This window comes from Eumetopias jubatus, unplaced genomic scaffold (genome assembly GCF_037043125.1).
Source record: "Eumetopias jubatus isolate StellerSeaLion01/CBP00866 unplaced genomic scaffold, mEumJub1_p1.0 scaffold_14, whole genome shotgun sequence".
NCBI classification, from domain to species: domain Eukaryota; kingdom Metazoa; phylum Chordata; class Mammalia; order Carnivora; family Otariidae; genus Eumetopias; species Eumetopias jubatus.
In genome coordinates, this window is record NW_028274820.1 from 85646730 (window position 1) to 85674279 (window position 27550).

At 40.0% G+C, this 27550-nt stretch overlaps 1 protein-coding gene across 3 annotated transcripts in view; it reads left to right on the forward strand.

Moving 5' to 3' along the window:
• The window catches only part of AHCYL2 (adenosylhomocysteinase like 2), a 164132-nt gene that overhangs the window by 97080 nt on the left and 39502 nt on the right, over positions 1 to 27550 (forward strand). The window contains exons 1-2 of one of the 3 annotated variants that reach the window (XM_028104862.2): positions 12599 to 12669; positions 21290 to 21398. In XM_028104862.2, coding sequence (XP_027960663.1) covers positions 12613 to 12669; positions 21290 to 21398 — 166 coding nt within the window. In that variant the 5' untranslated portion in view covers positions 12599 to 12612. Of the gene's footprint in view, positions 1 to 12598; positions 12670 to 21286; positions 21399 to 27550 lie in introns of those variants that run through there. The other 2 variants (XM_028104859.2, XM_028104860.2) reach the window with 2 other exon arrangements.

The following is a 27550-nucleotide window of genomic DNA, read 5'->3' on the forward strand; positions in this document are numbered from 1 at the left end:
GGGGTGCACGTGCCCCTTTGGATCCCTACCTTTGTATCTTTGGGGTAAATACCCAGTAGTGCAATTGCTGGGTCGTAGGGTAGCTCTATTTGCAACTTTTTGAGGAACCTCCGTACTGTTTTCCAGAGTGGCTGCACCAGCTTGCATTCCCACCAACAGTGTAGGATGGTTCCCCTTTCTCCACATCCTCACCAACATCTGTCGTTTCTTGACTTGTTAATGTTAGCCATTCTGACTGGTGTGAGGTCGCATCTCATTGAAGTTTTGATTTGGATTTCCCTGATGCCAAGTGATGTTGAGCACTTTTTCATATGTCTGTTGGCCATTTGGATGTCTTCTTTGCAGAAATGTCTGTTCATGTCTTCTGCCCATTTCTTGACTGGATTATTTGTTCTTTGGGTGTTCAGTTTGTTAAGTTCTTAATAGATTTTGGATACTAGCCCTTTATCTGATATGTCATTTGCAAATATCTTCTCCCATTTGGTCGGTTGTCTTTGGTTTTGTTGACTGTTTCCTTTGCTGTGCAAAAGCTTTTTATCTTGATGAAGTCCCAATAGTTCATTTTTACTCTTGCTTCCCTTGCCTTTGGCGATATTTCTAGGAAGAAGTTGCTGCAGCTGACATCGAAGAGGTTGCTGCCTGTGTTCTCCTCAAGGATTTTGATGGATTCCTGTCTCACGTTGAGGTCTTTCATCCATTTTGAGTCTATTTTTGTGTGTGGTGTAAGAGAATGGTCCAGTTTCATTTTTCTGCATGTGGCTGTCCAATTTTCCCAACACCATTTGTTGAAGAGACTGTCTTTTTTCCACTGGACAGTCTTTCCTGCTTTGTTGAAGATTAGTTGACCATAGAGTTGAGGGTCCATTTCTGGGCTCTCTATTCTGTTCCACTGATCTATGTGTCTGTTTTTGTGCCAGTATCATACTGTCTTGGTGATTACAGCTTTGTAATAGAGCTTGAAGTCAGGAATTGTGATGCCACCAGCTTTGCTTTTCTTTTTCAACATTTCTTTGGCTATTTAGAGTCTTTTCTGGTTCCATACAAATTTTAGGATTATTTTTTCCATTCTTTGGAAAAAGTTGATGGTATTTCAATAGGGATTGCATTAAATATGTAGATTGCTCTAGGTAGCACAGACATTTTCACAATATTTGTTTTTCCAATCCATGAGCATGGAACATTTTTCCATTTATTTGTGTCTTCCTCAGTTTCTTTCATGAGTATTCTATAGTTTTCTGAGTATAGATTCTTTGCCTTTTTGGTTAGATTTATTCCTAGGTATCTTATGGTTTGGGGTGCAATTGTAAATGGGATCGATTCCTTAATTTCTCTTTCTGTCTTGTTGGTGTATAATGAGGCAGAAGAGAGAATTAGTGTTATAGAAGACCAAATGATGGAGAATAAAGAAGCTGAGAAAAAGAGATAAACAGGCGCCTGGGTGGCTCAGTTGGTTAAGCAACTGCCTTCAGCCCAGGTCATGATCCCAGGGTCCTGGGATTGAGCCCCGCGTCAGGCTCCATGCTCAGCAGGGAACCTGCTTCTCCTTCTCCCTCTGCCTGCTTGTGTGCTCTCTGTCAAATAAATAAATAAAATAAGTTTTTAAAAAAAGAGATAAACAACTCCTGGATCACGAGGGGAGAATTCGAGAGATAAGTGATACCATAAGATGAAACAATATTAGAATAATTGGGATCCCAGAAGAAAGAGAGAGGGGGCAGAAGGTATATTGGAACAAATTATAGTGGAGAACTTCCCTAATTTGGGGAAGGAAACAGCCATCAAAATCCAGGAGGCACAGAGAACCTCCCTCAAAATCAAAAATAGGTTAACACCCTGATATCTTTTTTTAAGATTTTATTTATTTGACAGAGAGAGAGAGAGAGAGCAGGAACACAAGCAGGGGGACTGGGAGAGGGAGAAGCAGGCTTCCTGCCGAGGAGGGAGCCCAATGCAGGGCTCGATCCCAGGACCCTGGGATCATGACCCGAGCTGAAGGTAGATGCTTAAAAACTGAGCCACCCACACGCCCCAACACCCTGACATCTAATAGTAAAACTTACAAGTCTCAGAGACAAAGGGAAAATTCTGAAAGCAGCTCAGCTCAAGAGGTCTGTAAACTGCAATGGTAGAAACATTAGATTGGCAGCAGACCTATTCACAGAGACCTGGCAGGCCAGAAAGGACTGGCATGATATATTCAGAGCAATAAATGAGAAAAATATGCAATCAAGAATACTGTATCCAGCTAGGCTGTCATTGAAAATAGAAGGAGAGATAAAAAGCTTCCAGGACAAACAAAAACTGAGTTTGCAAACACCAAACCAGTCCTACAAGAAATATTGAAAGGGGTCCTCTAAGCCAAGAGAGAGCCTAAAAGTAACATAGACCAGAAAGGAACAGAGACAATATATAATAACAGTCACCTTACAGGCAATATAATGGCACTAAATTAATATCTTTCAGTAGTTGCCTAGAATGTAAATGGGCTAAATGCCCCAATCCAAAGACATGGTATCAGATTGGATAAAAAAACAAGACCCATCGATATGCTGTCTGCAGGAGACTCATTTTAGACCCAAAGACACCTCCAGATTGAAAGTGAGGGGGTGGAAAACCATTTACCATGCTAATGGACATCAAAAGAAAGCTGGGGTGGCAATCCTTATATCAAACAAATTAAATTTTAAACCAAAGACTATAATAAGAGATGAGGAAGGACACTATATCATACTTAAAGGGTCTGTCCAACAAGAAGATCTAACAATTTTAAATATCTATGCCCCTAACATGGGAGCAGCCAATCATATAAGCCAATTAATAACAAAATCAAAGAAACACATTGACAATAATACAATAATAGTAGGGGACTTTAACACCCCCCCCTCACTGAAGGGGACAGATCATCTAAGCAAAAGATCAACAAGGAAATAAAGGCTTTAAATGACACACTGGACCAGATGGACTTCACAGATATATTCAGAACATTCCATCCCAGAGCAACAGAATACACATTCTTCTCTAGTGCTCATGGAACATTCTCCAGAATAGATCACATCCTGGGTCAAAAATCAGGTCTCAACCAGTACCAAAAGATTGGGATCATTCCCTGCATATTTTTGGACCACAATGCTTTGAAACTAAACTCGATCACAAGAGGAAAGTGGGAAAGAACTCAAATACATGGAGGCCAAAGAGCATCCTACTAAAGAATGAAAGGGTCAACCAGGAAATTAAGGAAGAATTAAAAAAATCCATGGAAACAATGAAAATGAAAACACAACTGGTCAAAATCTTTGGGATGCAGCAAAGGTGGTCTTAAGAGGAAAGTATATAGCAATACAAGCCTTTCTTAAGAACCAAAAAGTTCTCAAATACACAAGCTAACCCTACACCTAAAGGAACTGGAGAAAGAACAGCAAATAAAGCCTAAACCCAGCAGGAGAAGAGAAATAATAAAGATCAGAGCAGAAATCAATGAAATAGAAACCAAAAAACTGTAGAACAGATCAACGAAACTAGGAGCTGGTTCTTTGAAAGAATTAATAAAACTGATAAACTCCTGGCCAGACCTATCAAAAAGAAAAGAGAAAGGACCCAAATAAATAAAATCATGAATGAGAGGAGAGATCACAACCAACACCAAAGAAATACAAACAATTATAAGAACATTATGAGGGCGCCTGGGTGGCTCATTTGGTTAAGCGACTGCCTTCGGCTCAGGTCATGATCCTGGAGTGCCAGGATCGAGTCCCACATTGGGCTCCCTGCTCAGCGGGGAGTCTGCTTCTCCCTCTGACCCTCCCCCCCTCATGCTCTCTCTCTCTCATTCTGTCTCTCAAATAAATAAATAAATAAAATCATAAAAAAAGAACATATTATGAGCAACTATATACCAGCAAATTAGACAATCTGGAAGAAATGGATGCTTTCTAAGAGATGTATAAACTACCAAAACTGAACCAGGAAGAAATAGAAAACCTGAACAGACCCATAACCAGTAAGGAAATTGAAGCAGTAATCAAAAATCTCCCAACAAACGAGAGCCTAGGGCCAGATGGCTTCCCAGGGGAATTCTACCAAACATTTAAAGAAGAATTAAGGGCGCCTGGATGGCTCAGTCATTAAGCGTCTACCTTCGGCTCAGGTCATGATCCCAGAGTCCTGGGATCGAGCCCTGCATCGGGCTCCCTGCTTCTCCCTCTTCCACTCCCCCTGCTTGTGTTCCCTCTCTCACTGTGTCTCTCTGTCAAATAAATAAATAAAATCTTTAAAAAATAAAAAAATAAAAGAAGAATTAATACCTATTCTGAAACTCTTCAAAAAAATAGAAATGGAAGGAAAACTTCCAAACTCATTTTATGAGGCCAGCATTACCTTGATCCCAAAACCAAAGACCCCATCAAAAAGGAGAATTACAGACCAATATCCCTGATGAACATGGATGCAAAAATTCTCACCAAAATACTAGCCAATAGGATCCAACAGTACATTAAAAGGATTATTCACCATGACCAAGTGAGATTTATTCCTGGGCTGCAAGGTTGATTCAACATCCGCAAATCAATCTATGTGATACAATACGTTAATAAAAGAAAGAACAAGAACCATATGATACTCTCAATAGATGCAGAAAAAACATTTGACAGTACAGCATCCTTTCTTGATTTAAACTCTTCACAGTGTAGGGATAGAGGGTTCATACCTCAATATCATAAAAGCCATCTATGAAAAACTCACAGCGAATTATCATTCTTAACGGGGAAAAACTGAGAGCTTTTCCCCCAAGGTCAGGAACACGGCAGGATGTCCACTATCACCACTGCTATTCAACATAGTACTAGAAGTCCTAGCCTCAGCAATCAGACAACACAAATAACTAAAAGGCATCCAAATTGGCAAAGAAGAAGTCAAAGTCTCACTCTTTGCAGATGATATGATACTTTATGTGGAAAACTCAAGAGACTCCACCCCAAAACTGCTAGAACTCATACAGGAATTCAGTAAAGTGGCTGGATAGAAAATGAATGCATGGAAATCAGTTGCATTTCTATACACCAACACCTTGACCTCTCTTTGAGGACAGTTTACCTAGAAGTGCTAACTGCAGCAAACTGAGCTTTGACCTGAGTGGAGCTCTATTCGCTGTGTCAGGGAAATTGAGGATTTACATTCCACACTACACTCCCAGAATCTAGAGGACTTAACAGGGAGTGGAAAAGGTGGCGTGGTGCCTGCTTTAGTGTACTGTAGTCTCTGTATTGCTTAATTATTTATCTGAGAAATGGTGATTGGATTAGTCAGTGGCAGGGAGGTATAGAATTTTATTACAGTGATGTTTCTACTTATGGTTTTGTCAGTTCTTAGTCATACCTGAGTCCCTTTTCTTTTCACCTTTTTTTTTAAGTTTTTTTAAAGATTTATTTATTTGACAGAGAGAGACACAGCGAGAGAGGGAACACAAGCAGGGGGAGAGGGAGAGGGAGAAGCAGGCTTCCCGCTGAGCAGGGAGCCCGATGCAAGGCTCGATCCCAGGACCCCAGGACCATGACCTGAGCTGAAGTCAGATGCTTAATGACTGAGCCACCCAGGCGCCCCTCTTTCTTTTCACCCTTTAGGTGCCTATCCTGTATTTTATTCAGTTGAAGCTTTACTCTGATCTAGCTATTCTTTAAGTCATTTTCTCATTCAGCACATATTCATTGGTTGTTTACTATATGCTAGGCACTTGGAATACAGGAATAAGACACACAATCTCTGCCCTCAAATTGCTTGCAGTTCTAGTTGGAAACATACAAATGATCAGTCTGGGGGATTACTCAGTAATTTACAGAATCAATTCTTAACCTAGACCAGGAGCTGGAAATGTGTACTGTAAGAAGTTACAGCTAAGCTAAATTTTGAAAGGGGTCTGTGTGTTCTCAGTGAGGGTTTGGGGGAATTTTGAGAGCTGAGGCTTGGGAGGTATGCACAAGCTAAATCAGCAGGGTCTTGTGTGTCATGCTAAGGAGTTTGGATTTTATTTTGAAGACGGGAGCTATGGAGGCATTATGAATAAGGAATTGATGTGATCAGCTTTTTAAATGATTGGACTGATGATAATCACATATAAATAAGTTAATTTAACAAATAAGTTCATTTACAATATAGGCATGGAATTATCTAGGCCCTTGTCAAAGTGTAGTCCCAGCATTATTTGCATCATGTGAGAGCTGTTAAAAATGTAGAATCTTGGGGGGCACCTGGGTGGCTCACTTGGTTAAGTGGCTGACTCTTGGTTTTGGCTCAGGTCATGATCTTGGGGTGCTGGGATCAAGCCCACGTCGGGCTCTGCACTCAGCGGGGAGTTTGCTTCAGGATTCTCTCTCTCCCTCTGCCTCTCCCTCCTCGCTCTCTCTCAAATAAATAAATCTTTTAAAAAATATGTAGAATCTTGGGACCTAAAAAAGTATTTTAATAAGATCTCCAAGTAATGTATAGGCACATTCAAGCTTATGAAACACTGATGTAGATGGATGTGATGATGGTCAGGCTTTAGACAGCTGGTATGAAGAAAGGACAGAGTGCAAGAGATATTATGGAGTACATATTCTTCTTTCTATTGGAATACCCTTCTCGATACTCCTCCATGCCAAATACACACCAGGTATCCCCTACTTATCCTTTACCTTTCAGCTTAAACAGAGCTTCTCTCCCAGTATGCATGATTGGCACTCTTACCATATACTCGCATAGCACTCTATACTTACCTTGTCATTTTTCATATTTTTATTGTAATTACTTATTTAATTGGCTGACGGTAAGTACCATGAGAGCAGGGACTGTCTTTCTATGCTGGCTGACACATAATAGGCCCCCAATAAATATCTGTGGTTTGATTGAATGAACTCATCATGTAGAAGATGGATTTGGGTGTGTTTGGGAATAAACATTTAGTCAAATATACAAATATATTTGTAGTAATAGTGAATTTTAAAGTTCCAGGCACTGTTCTAAGTGACATATATATATCACTTATAATATAATATAATATAATATATATAATAGTATAAATATGTGTATACATTTATATGTATATTATTTATTTGATCCTCTCAGCAGTCCTATAAGGTAGATACTTTTAATATCTTCATTTTACAGATAAGAAAACTGAGGCATGGGGAGGATAAGTAAGTTGCCTAAGGTTACATAGTTAGTGTGAGTCAGGTAAACCAGACAGTCTGATACCACTCTGCTATGTCTGGTTTTGGACAAAATAACTTCCTGGCACTTTTTATATATTTCTATGTATTATTTAATTTTGATAACATCAATATGAGGAAGGCATTATTATCCTGTTTTACAGATGAGGAAGCAAGGACTCAAAAAGTTATATAGCTTATATAGTTATATATTTATGTAAAGATACACAAAGGTAGTACGTGGACAGAGCTAGCCTTTAAACCCAAGCCTATCTGGCTCCAAAGCCTGCAGTTTTACCAGTAATGATGATGCCTCCATGTGAAGTCTAAAATACCTGTGGGATATGAGTCTGTTTTGTTTTTTTTTAAGATTTTATTTATTTATTTGACAGAGAGAGACACAGTGAGAGAGGGAACACAAGCAGGGGGAGTGGGAGAGGGAGAAGCAGTCTTCCCGCTGAGCAGGGAGCCCGATGTGGGACTCGATCCCAGGACCCTAGGATCATGACCTGAGCCAAAGGCAGACACTTAACGACTGAGCCACCCAGGCGCCCTGGGATATGAGTCTTAAGGTACTAAGAGGATACCTAACATTTAGGTTGTGGGTAGGGGGAGAATTCAACAATCCTATTTGCTCTGGTAGCATAAGCACTTCCGGTTTGCAGGGGCAGGGGAGTTCTGAGGCCTACTAATTCCAGCCAGCCTCATAACTGACCAGATAGAACTTTGAACTCAGGAGATTAAGAATCTTAGCCTCTACAATAAGCTGTAACTTAGGTGACTAAGGAGTAATCCCTTTTTCTTACAGCCTCAGAGAAACCAGATAGTTTAGAAATACTGAATGTCAGAACTGGAAGGAACCAGTTCTAACCTCCCACAGTCCACTATTCCCCCCCTCCCCCTTGTTTTATAATGAAGAAACTGAAGAAGAGAGTAATTAGGTGATTTGCCAACATCTAATAAAACCATTAGAGACAAACCAGGAATAGAGGACAGGGTCACATTCGTGTATTCTTTGCCCTGTGCCTTATGACTTTCTAGGTTCCAGATTTATCACCTCTTATTTAAAACTGTTCTGCCATTGTAGTTACTTCTTCACCGGGGCGTGGTTCTTTTTGACTCTGTCCCCCTGGAAATACTGACTTGTTTTTTCTCCTCTAGCCAAGCATACACTCACTCTGGCAAGTCACCTGGCTTACCTTCTTTAACAGAGCTGCTATCAGATCACCACTGGCAGGAGCACAACTGGCACGTACAACTTCAAGTTGTTCTTCTTGGAGTGCAAATGAGATTCTTTTGAACTATTCACACACATGGTCAGTTTTGTAAAACTTGAAGGGCCATGGGCGCAAACGTAGTTTGTGTAACTTCTTTTTTTCTGAAGTTGCAAAGTTCTCTTAACCTAAATGTTAAGAGTGCTTATTATAGATAACCATGTGCAGTGGTCTCACTCCTGCCCCTTCTGTATGGTAAAATGAAATTAGATCATAAACAACTTTATAACTAGTACTTACCCCCAGGCCTCATACCATATGCACCCTCACTCCGTTACTAGACCTTCGGTTCCCAAAGGTGGTAACAGCTCCTCTTGTGCTTTTGTTTCACAGTCATTGCAGAAGGATGTAGTGAGGCTGCAGTTTACAAAGGAAGTCTACTTTAGTTAAACCCTACGCTAAGAAAAACAAACAGAGGTGCCTCAGTGGCCCAGTCAGTTGAGTGTCGGACTCTTGGTTTCAGCTCAGGTCCTGATCTCAGGCTCTTGAGATGAACCCAACATTGCCTCTGAGCTCAGCTCCGAGTCCACTTGAGACTTTCTCTTCCCACCCCTCCCTCCCCCGCCCCTCTTGTGCTCTAGCTCTCTCTAAAATAAATAAATGAAATTTTAAAAACAAACAAAAAGTTACAACTAAAATGACAGTTTAGCCTGCAAAAGTGATATATTTTGTGCTTATTCTTTTATTCTCACCCCTGTCTTCTTTAAAAGTCATTTTCTTCCATGTTTTAACATTACCATGAGGGCAGTCATCTTCCATTTATTTAGTAACTGATTATGTAGGAAACATCTACAGGAGCATTGATAATCTAGTAGTTTGCTGATCACTGAAATATTTTCAGGGTTGGACTCCACTCTTTTGGCCTTGATTTGTTCGTAAAAGCTTTATTATGATGCAGATCATAATGGATTACAAATGAGGCAGATCAAGCAATGGAAAGTAGATTATATATTCCTGCAGAGATAATATAACTAAGGATTAAAACCCTATTAAGGACTCACCACAAGTAAGTCCTAGCTGTGGGCAGTAGTGTAACTAAGCCCCTGTATATATAAAATAATGCTCCAAATTCAGTAAAATGGACATAAATATATTGAACACATTGATTATGCAAGTTACTCCAAGAGTACTGTAAGGTGTACATACAGCGTACAAAATTTGATAATTCTTTAAGCCCTTACTGTGTGCCAGACACTGTGGGCAAATCAAACTGACTAAGCCCTTGAAAAGCCTGGAATTTAATGAGAGACAACACACGTACACAGTAGCTTTAATATGAGGAAGGGTGAAAATAGTGATGTGACCAAAGACCAATACTAGAGGAAAGGGAGATTGCTTTTTCTAGGTCATTTTCCATGGCAGTACTATCATTTGAGCAGAACCTTGAGGAATTTGCATAAATGAAGATGATGGAAGTGAAGGCAGAATGAATGCATTTCAGTTTGGGAAAATGGCATGAGCGAAGGCATGAGGTGGGAAAGGACACAGCATAATAATGACATAAGTAAGAGCTACCATTTAGTAAGCCCTTGGTGTATACACACTTTTTAAATCCTTGCATCAATCCTGTGAGGTGGCTATTATTATTATTGCACTGTACGGATTGGAAAACTGGAGGGTAGAGGGAGGTTAACTAAAGGGCAGAGTCAGTGTTCTTACCAGGTCTCTTTAATTCCCAAACCAGGAGTCTTAGCTGCTGTGCTGTGTGGTCTTCACACTCAGAAAATAGTGGGCAATACAGCTTTCCTAGGGATGGAGTATGTACAGGGATATGGAGTGGGAGACCATCCTGGAAAGGATTTATAGAGGGTTTTTAGGAGGCAGTGAAAATGGATAGGGAAGGACAGATGACAGGCTTGGAAGAGGGTTCAAAAACAACTGGCAACATATTGTTCTGGGGACTGGGGAAAGGAGGGAATCAAAGATGACTGAGGTTTGTATTTAGTTGACTGAGGGAATAGAGGTAGAAAAGTGAGAAGAAACTTATTTTGAGGGCTTGGGGTGGGAAGGAAGGATGGAGCAATCATTTTGATTTGGAATATGTTGCATTTAAAACAGATGAAAGATACCATTGGAGATTTAGGCAGCAAATGTAACTTCTCATTATATTAAGTTTGGATTGAAAGGAAGACCAGGGGGTGCCGGGGTGGCTCAGTCGGTTAAGTGTCTGCCTTCAGCTCAGGTCATGATCTCAGGGTCCTGGGATCTAGTTTCACTTGTTCCCTCAACCTCTCTCTCTCTCTCAAATAAGTAAATAAAATCTTAAAAAAAAAAAAAAAAAGGAAGACCAGAGGACAATAACTGGAGGTGGCTAACACCTAAGACTTCATCAGAATCGACACCCTGACCTCAGAGGGCATATTGCTCCTGCATTTCATCGGCCTTCTATATCTTGGCATCCCTCATTGTTTCACTCCATAGCCCCTCTGTGACCATAGCTTCCTTTACTTCCACCTCTGCTGTTCGCTCTTCTTCTTCTTTTTTTTTTTTTTTTAGAGGGAGAAGCAGAAGGAGAGGGAGAGAGAGAGAGAATCTTAAGCAGGCTCCACGCCCGTAGTAGGGCTCAGACTCACAACCCTGAGATCATGACCTGAGCCTCCCAGCCACCCATGCTGTTTTCTCTTCTTACTACATCTGATCTCTACCTGCCCTGTGATCTCTCATCCTTTGACCCTTCTGCATTCACTGGGTCCAACAGGCCCCTTCTGTTTTCAACTGCCTTTCTTTCTAGTCTAGACATCCAGATCAGGTATTTGAACCCTGCCTTCTCTGGCATCTTACAATACCTCTTCCCCTAGACATTACCTTCCTCTCCATTCCACATCCAAAGGATCATTCTCTTAACCAGTGAAGGCCCTAAGGGGCAATGAACCAATAATCCTGATTTTAATATTACAATTATCAGCTCTAGAAAAATTATCCTCTGTGATGGGACTTAACACTGAAAGAATCTCTGGTCCTTGAAAGGGACCAAAGCAGGCATAGCTCATTGGTCTTACTTTGTGCCCGAAATCTATGGTACTCTTACTGGATAATACACTCTAGGAATGGGCAGAGCTGGTAAAATAGGTCAAGCCTCCACCTTTAGTTTTGTCTTATTTCCAAACTTCTGAAGTATGCAGAGAGGAGGGAGCTGGCATAGGAACCTAAAGAGGGAACAGCTTCTGAGGTCCCTTAAGGTGATAATGTATAGGGCTACTGTGTTGGCATCCTGTCTCTTCCCAAAACTAGACTGGTGAGTAAAAACCCGCTTTGGATAGGGACTTGGAGGCAGCACTAGTCTTGATTGGAAACCTTGGCTCCCTCTAAACCTACACTGTGATAGCTCCTGATTATCCTCAGGGATGCCCCTCATTTACAATTGGCACCTATGTTTCTGCCGCTGAAGGCTCTTGGACCTTCATGTATATAGCACAGGGAGCCAGCAGAGGGAGTTGTGGTCCCAGAACTTTCTTTAGAGCTTCTCCTTTCTGATTTTGCAAGAGATCTTCCCTGGCACCATCAGAATCAAATCTCCCTTGCAATAAGAATTTAACTTGAGATATGCCTGCGTTTGGTGCCAGACCCCTAGTGTGAGCAGATGGGGAAGTTCTGCGTAGCTGTTTAAACTTGAAAGCCATAAAGAACTCTTGATTTCAAGGAAACGCCTGTTTACTGTGCAGATCCAAATCAAGCAACTCTTGAGAATGGGAGTGCCTTCTTGACCTCGATCCTTATTGATCTTGGTATCAGTACCTCCAGTGACGTGTCCTGAGGGGCGGGAGAAAATTAACAACTGCCTTACACACAGGGAAAGAGAGGAAGCCTGACTGTTGTGGCAGAAAGTCCCCACTGGGGAGGCAGGGGTTGCGTGTTTGGGTAGCATTAAGCAGTGAGTGTCCTGTGGGAAGTTCATGCCTGGGTACAGAACCTTGCATCAGCTCTGATTTTGAATCAAAAGCAGAAGGTTTGAAGCGGGCCAGTAAGGGACTTGTCAGGCAGTTGACTAATGACCTTAATTTGAATAGAAAGCCTCTGTGAAAGGGGATGCAGCTTCTGCTAGATATTGTAAATTTCTGAATCACTGGGTTTGGTTCTGCTTTTGGGCACTGAAAAAACCCTGGCACTTCCAAACCAGCTTTCCCTTTTGCTTCAGGATATATATTACCCAAGCCTGCACTATGGAGAAGTGGGACGGTAATGAAGGCACCTCAGCTTTTCACGTGCCTGAGTGGATGGTGAGTTCTTTGGTCACTTTGCTTTTCCTTCTGTTTCTTGGTAATGAGGCAACCATTTCTGACAGATGACAGGGATCACCTGGGACAAGTCCCTACCAAGATCTGTGGTTGGGAGAACAGTTATTCCTCTCATTTCTGTTGAGTTCCTGTGTCCTGGATCACCCCTGTTTCTTAATTGCAAGTGAAGCTGAGGAAGGTATGAGAGCTGCCTGGCCAGAGTCAGCGTATTGCCTGGTTGTCTGTGCTGGGCTGGAAGTTCCCCTACTGCTGCTGGTCTACCTCATGGATTGTATTCTGTGATTGCTTCACACTCTCTTTGCAAGCTGATGCTTAGTTTATTTCTCATGAGGGTAAAGAAAAAGAATAGTGGTGGGGGAGGGAAACAGAACTTATGGAAATGGTGGTCTCTCAAGTCTCTGAAAAGATGTAAGATATTTTTTGCCTACCTGCTCATTTTTTCCCTCCAGTCAAAACATTTCCCCAAATATTCTTTATATGTATTATTTCTAAAGGGCAGGAAGTATAGCTCTCTTGGTACTGTTCTTCAAAATGTCATATTTGCCTGATAGATATTTTTAATATAATTTAAATATAAGGACTTGTTTGTTGATAAGAACTAGTACATAAAACCTAGTATTTTAGATCCAGTTTCAACTTTTGATTTAAAAACAGCAACTATCCTCATGTTCCTAACTGTCTGGTCTCTTCTAGGTTTAGCCTGATTTCTTACAGTCTATACCAGCCTTATGTTTATATATATATATATGTATATATGTATGTTTCCCTATGGAAAACTGGTTAGACTATTATATACAGCATATTCCAAATTCTTTTCAGTGTTTCTGGAATTACGGACTTAAATAATCATCTATACCGAGATTGAGTATATAGTAGGCCTGACAGAGGCCCAACTGAAGAGCCCACATTTCAACTCTCACTGTCACAGCTATTGTTTATTATTTCTGTTGGGGTTATTGCTGTTGTTCTTGTTTCAGAACCTTGTGCTCAGTTTTAAAACGTTTGATTTGTGCTGTTTTAAAATGTTTGATGTAAAGAAATCCTATCCATTCACAGGCTTATTTCAAATACTGTAGTGTTTTAAAATTGTTAGAAAGGATTCACATAATAATTCTTGTTGGATTGTAAGTATGTTTTTGAATCTCCAGCCACTCACTAATAAATAAGAATGGGGAGCAAGAATTTTGGTTTTCTTAGGGGAGGGACCACATTAAGATAGTAAACTTTGGTATTTCTTTTTTTTTTTCTTTCTAAACTTTGGTACATTGATAAAGGAATATTACAGAAGAATTCCACAGAACACTAGTGTGTCAACTCAGATTCCATAAAAGTTTTATGGTAACTCTTACTCTCGTAATAGTCCTCACTATTTTATCTGCTTAGCACATGCTCTCCAGAGGAGCTCCTACTGAACTTTTACTACTTCTTTTTATTTATGGGAACAAGAAAACTGTCCTACAAGAGTTAGTGACTTGCTTAAGGGATATGCTCTAGGACTTCCCAACTTTTAGAAAACATTCTTTAGTAAAGCACAACTCTGCTTTGTTTTCAGTATGGCATTCTCACTTAGAGATTTCTTTGCCCTTCTCTCTCAAAAACCAGGAAAATACTTTTGATCAGCAAAAATTTTTTTAACAACAGCAAGAAAGAGTAGGGTGGAGCTTGTCTTCATTAACTCAGTTTCTTCATCTATCTTTTCCTTGCCAAAGATTAACCTCTTGAGGCTTTCTTTCAGGTACCACATAAGTCATTATTTTCTGACCTGGCCTAGAAGTGCTTCATTAGGCTTCCACTGATACCTACTTACCCAGCAAAGTGAGCCATCAAGGACCCTCTAGTGTATACTACCTATAGACTTTACCTATGAAATATTAGAGTGCCTTTTAAACCCCAAGAGAAAAAAACCCTGGAGCCATCTCCTATGTTGGGGGCCAAAATTTCAATTTAAGAAGGTTTTAACCAAATGTCTGACTCATGTTCCACTTTATATATTAATGTAATTAAATTTCCACTGAGACCATCCTTGTCTCCAAAGGAAACGTTACAAGGCTCTCAAACCTTTCAAGAGGAAAATTTAGCAGAGGAGGTACATTATAACATGTCTTTCTTGGTTAATGATCAACAGCAATAAGGGACTTGCATACTCCTTAGAGAATAGAACTCAGACCACACATAGCTGACAGTACTCATCCCTGATTCCCAGCAGGGAAATAAGCCAGGACAAAGTTTGAAGACTCCCTTTCTTGAGAATTGATAAGGTAGACCTTCAAGTTAACATTCCATCAGTCACTGGAAAACTTCTGGAGCCTCTGCTCCTTAGCTGTTTTCATGTGAAAGATTTTTTAGCCTTGTCCAGGAATTTTATAGCTAAAAGATTGGGGAACATATCCTTTTAAAGTCTCTCCTTATTAATGTTTTTACTTCCCTTGAGAAATCTTTAGTCTCTACTGGTAGGTGAAATACCTCCTCTTATGTGCATGGAGACCAGCAGTAACCTCTTTTTAAAGTTTTTACATTTTGATGTTTCCTCCTCCCGTCCAAGCTGTCTGTAGTACTTGGTACTTTTCCGTAGGAAATCTGATTGACTTTCCTGAGTACCCAGCCAGCTGGTTACCCAATTTTCTTTTGGCTAGAAATAATCTCTTTTATAGGTGAAGAATCTGTTCAGGCAACTCATTTAGCTTGGAAGAGAGAAATGTGTCTAAGAATGCTTGAACCATGTCTACTTGGAAGTAAAAGAAAAATCTTTAAGGTATCTGGTAAATGGTGGTAGAGGTAGCTTGACTATAACTCTGGGTCTGGATTGACATTTAAAAGGAGAGACCCATTTGAGAAACTGATGAAAACTATGGGCCCTCTAGCCAGGAAAATATACACATACACAGAATTTTGCATTCTATGTTGGGGGTGGATCGGGACATCCATGGACTCTAGGTGAAGAACTTTTGACCTGAAAGAATAGAAATGTTAATATTTTATACTTACGTATCATTATGTAGTGGCCAAAACCCTCTTATGTACATCATTTTTTAAATTTTCTCAGTGCACATTTGAGATAGGCAAAGGAGCTATTATCGTTCCCATTTTACAAATGAGCATTACCAGTGTTAAGTGCTGAAATGTTAAGAAATGGAGAGAGAGAGAAAACCACTGGTGATCATCCTTTGTAGTACAACTTTATGTGCTTGAAAAGGAATTGTTTTCTCTTGGCCTGATCCTCTTTAGGGTAAATAGATCTTCTGTCCTCCCCAAGAGACCTGTTTTTCTTAATGTATTAACCATCTGTTCTTAACAGCCTTCAATTGTGAAAATCAGATTTAGATCCAGTTCTCTTTATATCCTGTGTTGGGTATAAAGAAATGATCACCCCATTCTATTCTCTGACCTTTCAAATAACCTTTTCTGCCTATGAATATGCCTCCATGGTTGTAGTCACAGGATAAAATGGTTGGCTCAGGAGAGAGTCAAGAGCATTAGGGCTGCTTTATTCATGCTTGGAGTAAGTGTTAGAGCAGTGTTTGAAGCGGAGTGCCCAGACCAGCAGCATTAAATCGCCTGGGAGCTTGTTGAAAATGCAAAATCTTCAGCCCCACCCAGATTTACTAAATCAGAAACTCTGGGGATGGGGCTTAAGAGTGCCTTTTAATAAGCCCTGTGGATGATGTTGGTGTGCACCTAAAGTTTGAGAACTACTTTGTTAGATAAACTAGTTAAGTAGTAAGGCTTTTCCTGTCAGTAATAGTGTCCTTAAATGTCTTCTAGTTGGATTTGGTATAGATCTGCAGCTCCCTCAGGCTCAGGTCTAGTCAGTTAAGCCTTGGACCATCAAGTTCCCTTTCACCTGAGTAAGGAAAATCCAGAACCAGCTGAGAGTGTACTGGGAAGAGCAGAAGTTTAGTGATTCACTCTGCAAGCAGAAAAAGACTGATCTGTCTTATTTTGTGAAATTATGAGTAAGAGATCAGGATTGTCATGGGTGATAGTGAATCATATTTGAGTTCAGTTAATTTCTGTTTTAATTTTTGGTAGTGACATTGGGCAGATTTGCCAATTAAAGAGCTGTTAGAGGGGCACCTGGGTGGCTCAGATGGTTAAGTGTCTGCCTTCAGCTCAGGTCATGATCCCAGGGTCCTGGGATTGAGCCCAGCGTGGGGCTCCTTGCTCAGGGGAGAGCCTCCTTCTCCCTCTCCCTCTGCCCGCTGTTCCCCCTGCTTGTGCTCTCTCTCTCTCTCTGTCAAATAAATAAATAAATAAGTAAGTAAGTAAGAGCTGTAAGATTTCAAATTCTATGAGTAGCCATTTCAGAATTGTTTGATCAGAGCCTCAAGATCATCTGGGCTGATATCATTTCTGAGATCCAATCTGATAAAAAAGTAAATTTAAAGCGTAATTTTATTTATTATTATTTTTTAAAGTGTAATTTTAAATCAAATACGTTTAAGGATAAATTAAGGGGAATGGGATGGGGCTAGTGTACCTAGGATTAGGACCAGGGGACTTTTTCATCTTCTGATTAATATAAGGTGTGGTGTAGTAGAAGGAACTTTAGCTCTGTCATAAACACAGGCTCCTGTTGCAGTCCCATCACTGACTTGCCGTGAGACCTCCAGCAAATAATTTGTTCTGTCAGGGCTGCCCTTCCCTAATTTGTCAGATGGGGATAAGATGTCTGCTTTGTAAGATTCTTGTACTGATTAATAGAAGTAACATATATGCAGGGCTATGCATACACAGTAGGAACTTAATAAATATCAGCCCTCCTCCCTTTATTCCATTCTTCCAGAGATCTTTTCTCTCAAAATAAAGATTACCCTAAAAAAAAAAAAAATCCACCATTTTATGTTCTTTCTTGTGCTCAACAAGCAGTCTCTCTTTTTTAAAGGAAGAATTCAAATCACATTCCCACCCCTGTCTCTGTAACATACGGTCGAATGTAGCTTTCCTATTCACTGGGTCCCTTCCAGAAATCAACAAATAAATAATGTGATTCTTTGACCTTTCATTTGACCCTTTATCTGATATGTAACAAGGTCATTGTGATTCTGAGGACTCTGAGGAAATAGGAAGTTCTCCTTTGTAGTCACACTTCCCACGAAACACACAGTTTTTGAAAAACTTTGGAAAAAAACAGTCACTCACCACCTAATCAGCAACAATCTTGAGATGGGACTAGGAACCATATGTCAAAACCTATGTAAAAGATGCACAGTTTAAAGCAACAGGCTGAGAAAGTTGATTTCCTTGGTGACAAAGCTAAAACCAGTGTCCTCAGCCTGATGAACCCAAGAACACAGGCTGCCTCAGCATTTGGCACCATTTTTTTACCTTCTTAATAAATTCCCTCATTGTTTTAGTGACTCTGTAGTTAATTTTTTTCTAATGAGACTAGGTTAACTAAAATCATCTGACATGGAAAAGGAGGAGGTAAGGTTAAAAAAGAACCTAATTAGCAAGTTAATTATAGCAGGCAAAAAAGTGCACGGGTTATATAAATAAGCTATTGTTATGCGCATGCAAGTTGGGCCTTGTCAAGGGACTTGTTAAGGTTTAGAGGTCAGAGGATCCGTGTAATTAGGTGTTTAGGAAAAAAAAAATAAAAGCAAAACAGCTACCAGAATTAGGAATGGTTGATGAGCCACTAACAGAAATGCCTTATTAAATTGGGCTCTACTGCTGGAGGGGTTGTTGGAGCTGCTTCAGGGATTCCAGGGAAGGGCAGCCCCCCCCCCCCAAAAAAAAGCTAGCTGGAACCAGAGCCAACAGAATTGCTGATGAGGAAAGTTTAAAGGCCTAGCCACAAGGGTCCCTGGACCGGAGAGGTGGCTGTAGGGCTGGTAATGTCACTATGCTGGGCAGCAAGAAGAAATACATTGTCAGTGGCAACTCTGGGATTAAAGCCCAGGTGAGGCTAAGCTCTTATTTAACCAGGCTTGCTGCCGCGATAGCCGTTAGTGTAATAGGCCCGCTGCTTTTTTCCCTCCTTTGCTGCTTTCGTCCCTGCTTCCAGCATAAGGTGAGCTGCCCCTCTCCTAACGGTCTCTTTCCCTCCCTTGCCTGTTGGAATTAGGCAGTTCTCTCTGAAATGGTAAAGGAGGGTTACCTTAAAGGACTCTGATTTCATACAAGGTGGAAAAGACAGGGGTAGAATGTACCAGAGTACCCCCCCTGGGGTGGGTAGATGACTGTATTATGGGGTGAAGAATGTAATGCATTTAAGGCGAATTGAGAATTGGGTACAGAGAGGACCTACTTAAGCCATGTGCTCTGGTCAGTAAAAGATAAACATTTATTTCTTGGGAAAAGTGTATATAACTAATTCTGTATAAGTGGTTAGTCTCTAATATTCTTCTATCTTAAATTTGAGGTCAGTGTCTAATGAGTAAACAAGACTTAGAACCCTATGTTTCTGAGTGGCGAAAGCCCGCATAGCCTAGTCTTCTTTAGTGCCAAAAGACTTGGCGGGAGGAATTACTGTAAATGGAGAAAACTAGAGAAAAGAGAGCTCAGTTTAGGGAAACTGGATTGAGAAGATGAGCAGCCAGATAGCTACACGGTTTTGTGTGATTGGGGTAAAGTGATGTGCACCCACCCACTCCTGATCCTACACATCTAGAGAAGCGGAGTGGCTGGCCCCCTCTAGTGGTGTGTGGGTGGGAGGTGGGGGTGCTGCATATCTGAGGCAGGGTTTATCTATTACTTTTTTTTCAAAGGAGGCACTGCTGAAGTTAGTGACTCATCCTGGTCTTTGGAAAGTCAATTACTGCTCCTTTTCCTAGATGGGCCTCTAGGAAAAAAAAAAAAAATCATTGTCTTGAACAGTGGTGGTGAAATAAAGCCACAGTTTTCAGCTTGACTGCTATTCCCCTCCCCATCTTCTCACCCACCTTCCCCTGCTTAGCTTTTTTTGCCCTGAAAATTCTTTTAGCTTTAGATTTGGCTTATGCTTACCATATTTCCTTAATATTCAACCAAGAACAGACAGTGAAGCTAGAATAGGCTACTTCACATTCATTGTTTCAGCATATCATTGCCTACGGTGTGTCAGGCATTTGTGCCTGAGGATATAAGGGTGAATAAGTTGCACAGGTCCTGCCTTTATGAAGGATACAGATAGATACTTCTATTCAGTGTGATAAGTGCTGTGCTAGGAGAAGGACATGGAAGTTCATGTATATCCCATGGGAGTGCATAGAAAGAGCACTGGATCTTTTTGAAATAAATTGCTACTTTAGCAAAATAGTCAATTTTGCCAATTTTTTACTTTGCAAAGAGCTTCTGATCCAGTGAATTTTCCTATTACTGAAAACAATTTGCAAACCCTAAGGTACTAACAACAGGCTTCATTTGTTGTTATAGCTATGAAAATGCTATGAATTCCCCTAAAAGGCATGCTAAGCTAATGCAGTTGGGCATTAGTCTCCTCATCTCAATATTCAAATGACTCAGTAGTTGCCTCTAACTGCCGTCAGTTGCTGCTTTCACTCTGGTAGGCTGTGTGTTTTGCCCACCAAGAAACCATCTTTTTATCATGAGAGGTAGTTGTCAGGTCTTTGATCCTTCCTGCTTCCATGCCACCTGGGATCTGGAATAATCGAAGCAATTATACATTCAGCTAGAGAGAAAGAAAAAAAATGTCATTTGTTGAATAAATTGTATGAGCTTTGATTTGTAAAATGCTGGAACCTCCAACAGTAGGAGAAAGAGATAAAATTATAAGAAAATCATCAGATATTGGTCCAAAATGCAACCTCCATAGTATTGCTGTCTATACATAGTCCTCTATCTACTCCTTCTACATCTGTTATGTTCAAGTTAACAGGTGATCAGTCTTGTGATTTTTAGGTGTTTTATGATACCAAACATTAAAAATAATAAATTAATGTTTACTATAGGAACAGTGAACTGTAGTAGGAGTGGGAGTCGGGAGTGGATTTATTGAATCTACGCTATGTTTCACAGTTTACATGTATTGTTTCATTTAACCCTCTCTAAAACTTGTGAGGTAAATACTTTTGTCTTTGCTGTATTTATGAGAAAGTGAGGATCACAAAAGCAACTCAACCAACATCACATAGCTAATGAGTGGCATAGGATTTGAATGCAGTTTCAGAAAGTTCTGAGTGGAAAGCCTATTTTTTTTTCATTATAACTGTCCCATTTCCTGAGAATTTTAAAATCTGAAGACAAGTCACTTTACCTTTCTGTACTTTACAGTTTTCTCATCTAGATATGTGAATATTAGAATAAATAGTCTCAAAGATTCTTTCCAGCTTTAATTTTCAGCAAAACTATAGAAAGGAATATGACTCAACTTTCTAAAAATTCATTTTAACCAGAACATCCCATTCTCCTTTTTTTGTCACAATTCTATTGTAAAAGTTATATAGCCATAGAGTTGATTAAAGATTTAAATTTGATAGAAATATAATGTGTAAAGAATGAAAAATCATTCTCTCCAAAAAGTCTTAACATTCCAAATATGGGTAGGTACAATCAGATCAACTGCAAAGGAAGGTTAAGATCCTATAATGTAAGCCTTCAGCTGCTGTCACAAAATGAAGGTTGTTTTCCTTTATATAACTAGAGTACTTTTTCTTAGCAGATCCAATTTGCTGACCAGAAGCAAGAATTCAACAAACGTCCCACCAAAATTGGACGTCGCTCTCTGTCTCGTTCCATTTCTCAGTCATCTACTGACAGCTACAGCTCAGGTGAGTGCTGAGCGCTATGGACCCACCTGCGGAGGCTAATTAAGTGTGATCAGTGGACTCTCCTATTTAAGCACCATCAAACCTGTGTTTTGAAAAAGACACTTTGATTCTCAGTCAAAATTTAGACCAAAATTCTAGATGGAATCTTTGGATTCCTTGAGGATTCGGAGTAGAACCTAATACTGGAATACCGGAAGAAGCCTAATTCTTCCAATAAAGGCAGAAGAGGGTGATTAACAAATCTGATTTCTCATTTATTCAGAGGGTGGGCGTATGTAGCTTATTGATGATGTTCATTGAACAGCGTGTATAAAGACTTACGTTGTTTTCCATTCTTTGAAAATAAAAGAGGAGTTTCCCATTCCTCCAGAACTTGCAGATTAATAGGGAAACCTTAATTGCGTCAAGAAAAAATGGAAACATTCATGTGGGTCCTAGTTCCAGTGAGCCCTTTGCTTTCTCTTCTAAGCTGTGACATTGTATTGCTTGTTACTCCTTCCTTCCTTTGTAGTGTCATTAATTCAAATACATGGGCTCTGGGCGCCTGGGTGGCTCAGTTGGTCGGGCGACTGCCTTCGGCTCAGGTCATGATCCTGGAGTCCCAGGATCGAGTCCCACATCGGGCTTCCTGCTCGGCAGGGAGTCTGCTTCTCCCTCTGACCCTCTTCCCTCTTGTGCTTTCTATCTCTCGTTCTCTCTGTCTCTCAAATAAATAAATAAAATCTTAAAAAAAAAAAATACATGGGCTCTGAAGCTATCATTAATGCCAGATGAGCTATTACCACATAGGACCCCTTAAAGGCATTGGCCATTTGTGCAGCAATGCCTACTATGTATCTGATCTAATATGGAGCTATTTTATTTTGCTCTTATGTTGGAATATAATAGGAAGCTGAATGTTTGCCCTAGTTATCTCTTCACATTATAAATAGTAATATTCTTCAGAAATTTTTCATCGTGACCTGAAATTTTGTTTGTTCTTCACACAAATAGGAAAGTAGTATTTGTTATATAAAGCTGTAGAAAGCTTGTTTGGGAAGCTATAACTTTTAGGTTGGGTGGATTATTATTTACACTTATTACATTTCTCTTTTTACTCTCCCTTACCCCTATAACAGAATGATGTAAATCCCTATGGATTTTGGGTAAAGATATGTGTAAAAATTGGGTACCTATCTTATTCTGCTGAAATAACCAGTGTTGAGAATTCATGAACCAATTAATATAACTCTGGAAGCCATAATAATTGTGAAAATGTGAATTATAAAATGGTGTGTAACATTTTAGACTGTGAGTTTGTATGTATTATTTAAAGATTGATACTAAACAGTAACTATACTAAGTTTTAACGCCAGCTCAGTCTTCTCCCTTCACACTAGATCTACATTTCCAGTTGTGTTCCTGCAGAGAAAACCAATGCCTGCCTTCCTACTGAACCTTTATATTGCCAGGAGGGTACTTATAAAATATTTATTTACCTAGAAAGTGTGACTGATGCCCTTGTTTCTAAGTGAATACATATTTGCTTACTGTAGTTCATTGGTGAGTGGTATTGACTGATGTCACCCTAGAAAACTTGGACCTTTTAGGTTGAGCTATATGAAGTTGCCATTTTTATAGTAAAAAATTGTCAACCGTCTATATCCATTTAAGGATATTAAGTTCAAGAGCATGGAGTCAAACCATTCTGGAAATAGAAAATAACTTAAAATCAATTATTCGGCTTCCCACTGGATGCTAGAATTACCTTGTTGGCATCCCTGACAAATGGCCATCTGGTTTCTTTGGGAGCATTCTAGATGATAGGGTGATTCTTGCTTTATCTGGTTATTTAGCTGTGATAAGCTCTCATATAATCCCTGGAATTTAATGATTTTACATAGAAATTAAAAAATCACCATTTTCATGGCATCCCACTGTCCTGGTTATCCTCATTTGGATAAATTCCAGATTAGGTGTCCTTTTAAAAATATGTCTATAGCTGTAATATTCCATTTATGGTCTGAAATAATCTATAGGAAGTGTTATTTCTATAAACTCAGTGCTTTTAAAATGAAACCTAAGATGATGTTTGCTTCTTTTTTTAAAAATTTATTTATTTATTTTAGAGAGAGAGAGAGAAAGAGAGTGGGGGGGGAAGGGGGGCAGAGGAAGGAGAGAGAATCTCAAGCAGACTCCCCGCTGAGCACAGGGCCCAATCCCTACGACCCCGAGATCATGACCTGAGCTGAAATCAAGAGCCAGATGCTTAACTGACTGAGCCACCCAGGCACCCTGATGTTTGCTTCTTTTGAAGCTGTTTCATATACACTGTTACCTCGTTTTGTTTTTGTTTTTGTTTTTTTCACATGAACAATGGGCAAGCCCTGGAGTGGGAGTTAGGAGAGACCTACTTTCTAGGCTTTGATCCATGTGTGATTTGTTTGTGTGATCTTGGAAAACTTGCAGCCTGTGATGTTCATAAGAGAGCTGCAATGAGAAGTTCACAATGTTCACAATGAGAAGTTAACATGAGTCATACAGAAAATGCTCCATGTCTATCAAATGAAAAGCCAGGAATACAGAATTGACTTGCAGCTTTCTAAATACAGGAAGATATGCAGATGCATGTCAATAAAAGCTTGGAACCCATTTTCAGCATACATTATCATTTAAGTGACTACAGAAAGTAGCATTGGAGAGCCCCAAGACTGATCCTTGGTTCTCCTCTCTGTTTATACTCTCCGCACGTGAGTGCATGCAGCCTCATAGTTTTAAATACTGTGTGTTGACATTTGAGTCTCAGCTTTTACCTCCACCTCAAATCTCTCCCCTACGCACTAGATCCATATATCCAACTGCCTGCTTGGTCCTTTCACTTGGATGTTTTATAGACATCTCCCATGTCTTAAAAACTGAGCTCATGAGTTGAAAGCTTGCCCCTCTTCAGTTTATTCACAGCACTACAGCCAGATTCATTCTCTTGAAATAAGTCAGGGCTTATCAGTTCTCCCCTCCAAACCCTCCAATGTTTCCCAATCTCACTTGGAGTAAAGGCTAAAGTTCTTTTTTTTTTTTTTATCTATTTATTTGAGAGAGAGAGAATGAGAGCTAGAGAGCACGAGAGGGAAGAGGGTCAGAGGGAGAAGCAGACTCCCCGCTGAGCAGGGAGCCCGATGCGGGACTCGATCCCAGGACTCCAGGATCATGACCCGAGCTGAAGGCCGTCGCTCGACCAACTGAGCCACCCAGGCGCCCAAGGCTAAAGTTCTTAAAATGGCCTACACAGCCCTATACCATCCCATTACATTTCTAATCACACTGTTACGTTCCCAAACTTTCCTCCTCTTCCAGCTAGACATTTCACTCCATCCATACTAGGCTTCTTACTGCTGTTCTGTTTCAAAACATGCCAGGCACCCTCCTGCTTTAAGTTCTTTGCATTTGCTATTTCCTTCGCCTGGAGTGCTCTGAGATACCCTGGCTGGGTATCCTGCTCCTTCAGGTCTTAACCAAAGATGATGTTCTCATTGAGGCCAGTCCGGGCTATTCTCAAAATAGTACGAATACCCTACCCAACGTTCCCTATCAAAGTTTCCTCCTTTATTTTTCTCCATGGCACTTATCATCATACAACATACTATGTATTTTACTAATTTATTATTGTTTCTCCCCTTACTTGAATAAGAGATCCATGAGAACAGAGATTTGTTTGTTTTGTACTGTTATATTCCCAGCATTTAGAAATGCTTGACCCATAAAAGGCGCTTGATAAGTAAATATTGGTGAAAGGTGTCCAGAGCCCTATACTTTATATCTTGTTGAGGTCTCTGATATAATGTATGTGAACAGCTAGAAGAATGTTTATGACATTTCAAAAAAAGATACCTCCCTATCCAGAGTGTTTGTTTTGCTGAAGTTACCTGGAGATTTGGGTAGTCTATGGCCTATTTTCCCTGCCTAAAGATACTAGTGCTAAGTTTTGCTCAGCACCTTTCATTTCGGAGCCTCTACCAACCTTTGTCAACCAGGGTTCCTCGTCAGAATCACAGAACACAGAAAAGAATTGGAGATACTGTTTTCTCAGTTCTCCGAAGGATGGTTCATAACTAGTACCCTTCCAGATGGATAGGAGAGAAGTTAATTGATATATTCTATGGATGCTTCAAGACATTAGGACTTTGCAATCCAGGTTGAAAAGGGCTACATTAATTCTTAAAATTCCTTCATTGTTCCTGAAATTGTTTATAAGAAACAAACTTCTAAAAACTCTTTTCTTAAGCACAGAACCTCATAAAAACAAATGAAGAGACTTCTTCAAAGTCAAATCATGCTCAGTGATATATTTCTGAAAAAGCTGCCTTGCAGTGAGTTAATTGGTTAAAGATAAGAAAGGAAGGCTGAAGTCCCTTAGTTCATAATTGGTTCTTATAAAACTTATAAAGTATTTTCAGATTTTTCCAAATAAAGTTTTGTTTGTTCGTATTTTGATTGCTAACATAGCTTTTCACGTATTTTTAGAGCATTATTCATCAATGAAATCTGCTGCACATTGACACACAGGTCCCTACTGTTATTTCCATTGCCAAATGAATAGATTGGGCCTAAGAGGAATTATCTGACTTAAAATAGTCTAATAGGACTAATTCAACCAGGAGTCTGACTGCTTCTTCTCCTAGCAATAACCCACAATATTATTATAGCTGCTAGGAGGTAAGGCTTAATTAAGCTTGAGCCATAGAACATATGTATGCATGTTCTATGGGATAGATTATGGATTAGTGATTCAAGAGTTATATTTTGATTCTGGGTTATCATGAAACAAGAGAACACTCCATGGTAAAGTTATATTGTGCTTTATGTTACTTTTCTGCCTAGAAATTGGACGATTTTTGTACTCTCATTTATTCATGAGATTTTTCTGGTGGTAGTTAGGGGAAGGAGAGAGAGGATCCGTTATACTCCCTATTTTACAGTTGGATAAATTGAAAATTGGTCACAACCAATTAGAGGTAAAGCTAGAGCTCAGGCTCTACTTCAGTTGGTTATTGCCTTATCAGTTGTTCATTTTTAATTGAATTATAGCTCTGGGCTTCAGAGTGTGACAACTGTAAACATTTCAGAAACTATGCAAGCATGGGGCGCCTGGGTGGCTCAGTCGTTAGGCGTCTGCCTTCGGCTCGGGTCATGATCCCAGGGTCCTGGGATCGAGCCCCGCATCGAGCCCTGCATCAAGCCCTGCATCGGGCTCCCTGCTCCGCGGAAAGCCTGCTTCTCCTTCTCCCTCTCCCACTCCCCCTGCTTGTGTTCCCTCTCTCGCTGTGTCTCTCTGTCATATAAATAAATAAAATCTAAAAAAAAAAAGAAACTACGCAAGCATGTATATACATATGTGTTGGGTTTCTCTAAATTTTCTTAGGAAAAAACCTTTGATGCTATCTCAAATATTTTCATGAATGTGCTGCTTTTTTTTTTTTTTTAAGATTTTATTTATTTGACAGAGAGAGACACAGCGAGAGAGGGAACACAAACAGGGGGAGTGGGAGGAGGAGAAGCAGGCTTCCCGATGAGCAAGGAGCCCGATGCAGGGCTCCATCCCAGGACTCTGGGATCATGACCTGAGCCGAAGGCAGACCCTTAACGACTGAGCCACCCAGGCACCCCATGAATGTGCTACTTTAAATATAGTGACAGAAATAAGTGTGGATTCAAAAAACAAATGTCATGCTAGTTCAGGAATAATCTTTCCACTGTGCTTTGCAGAAAAAGCACTTGTATTGGTCTGGGTCTGTCAGCCATTTACATTCACATGTTAGTACAATCTAGACAACTGATACTTTTGTTTCTCACCTGATAACAGGTCTGCACAAAGGACTCTGAAAACAAATCCATTGTGGCTCAAATAAAAACACTGATTGAACTAACTATAACCAGTTGACTACTATGAAAAAAGTAAAATACTGTATTTGGGGAGTTTTTTTAGAGTAGGGAGGTGGTATAATAATTTCTTCTTGAGAGAGAAGAAAACAACTCAAGCCAAAAATTGGAGTACTTCTCCTAAGAGGAAATTTTGGGGGGTTATTTTTGTTGTTGTTGTTGTTTGTGTGGTTTTTTTTACCCTGACTCATCCTTAGAAGCTAGAGAGGCATAGGAGAGGAATGCTATTCTGGGTA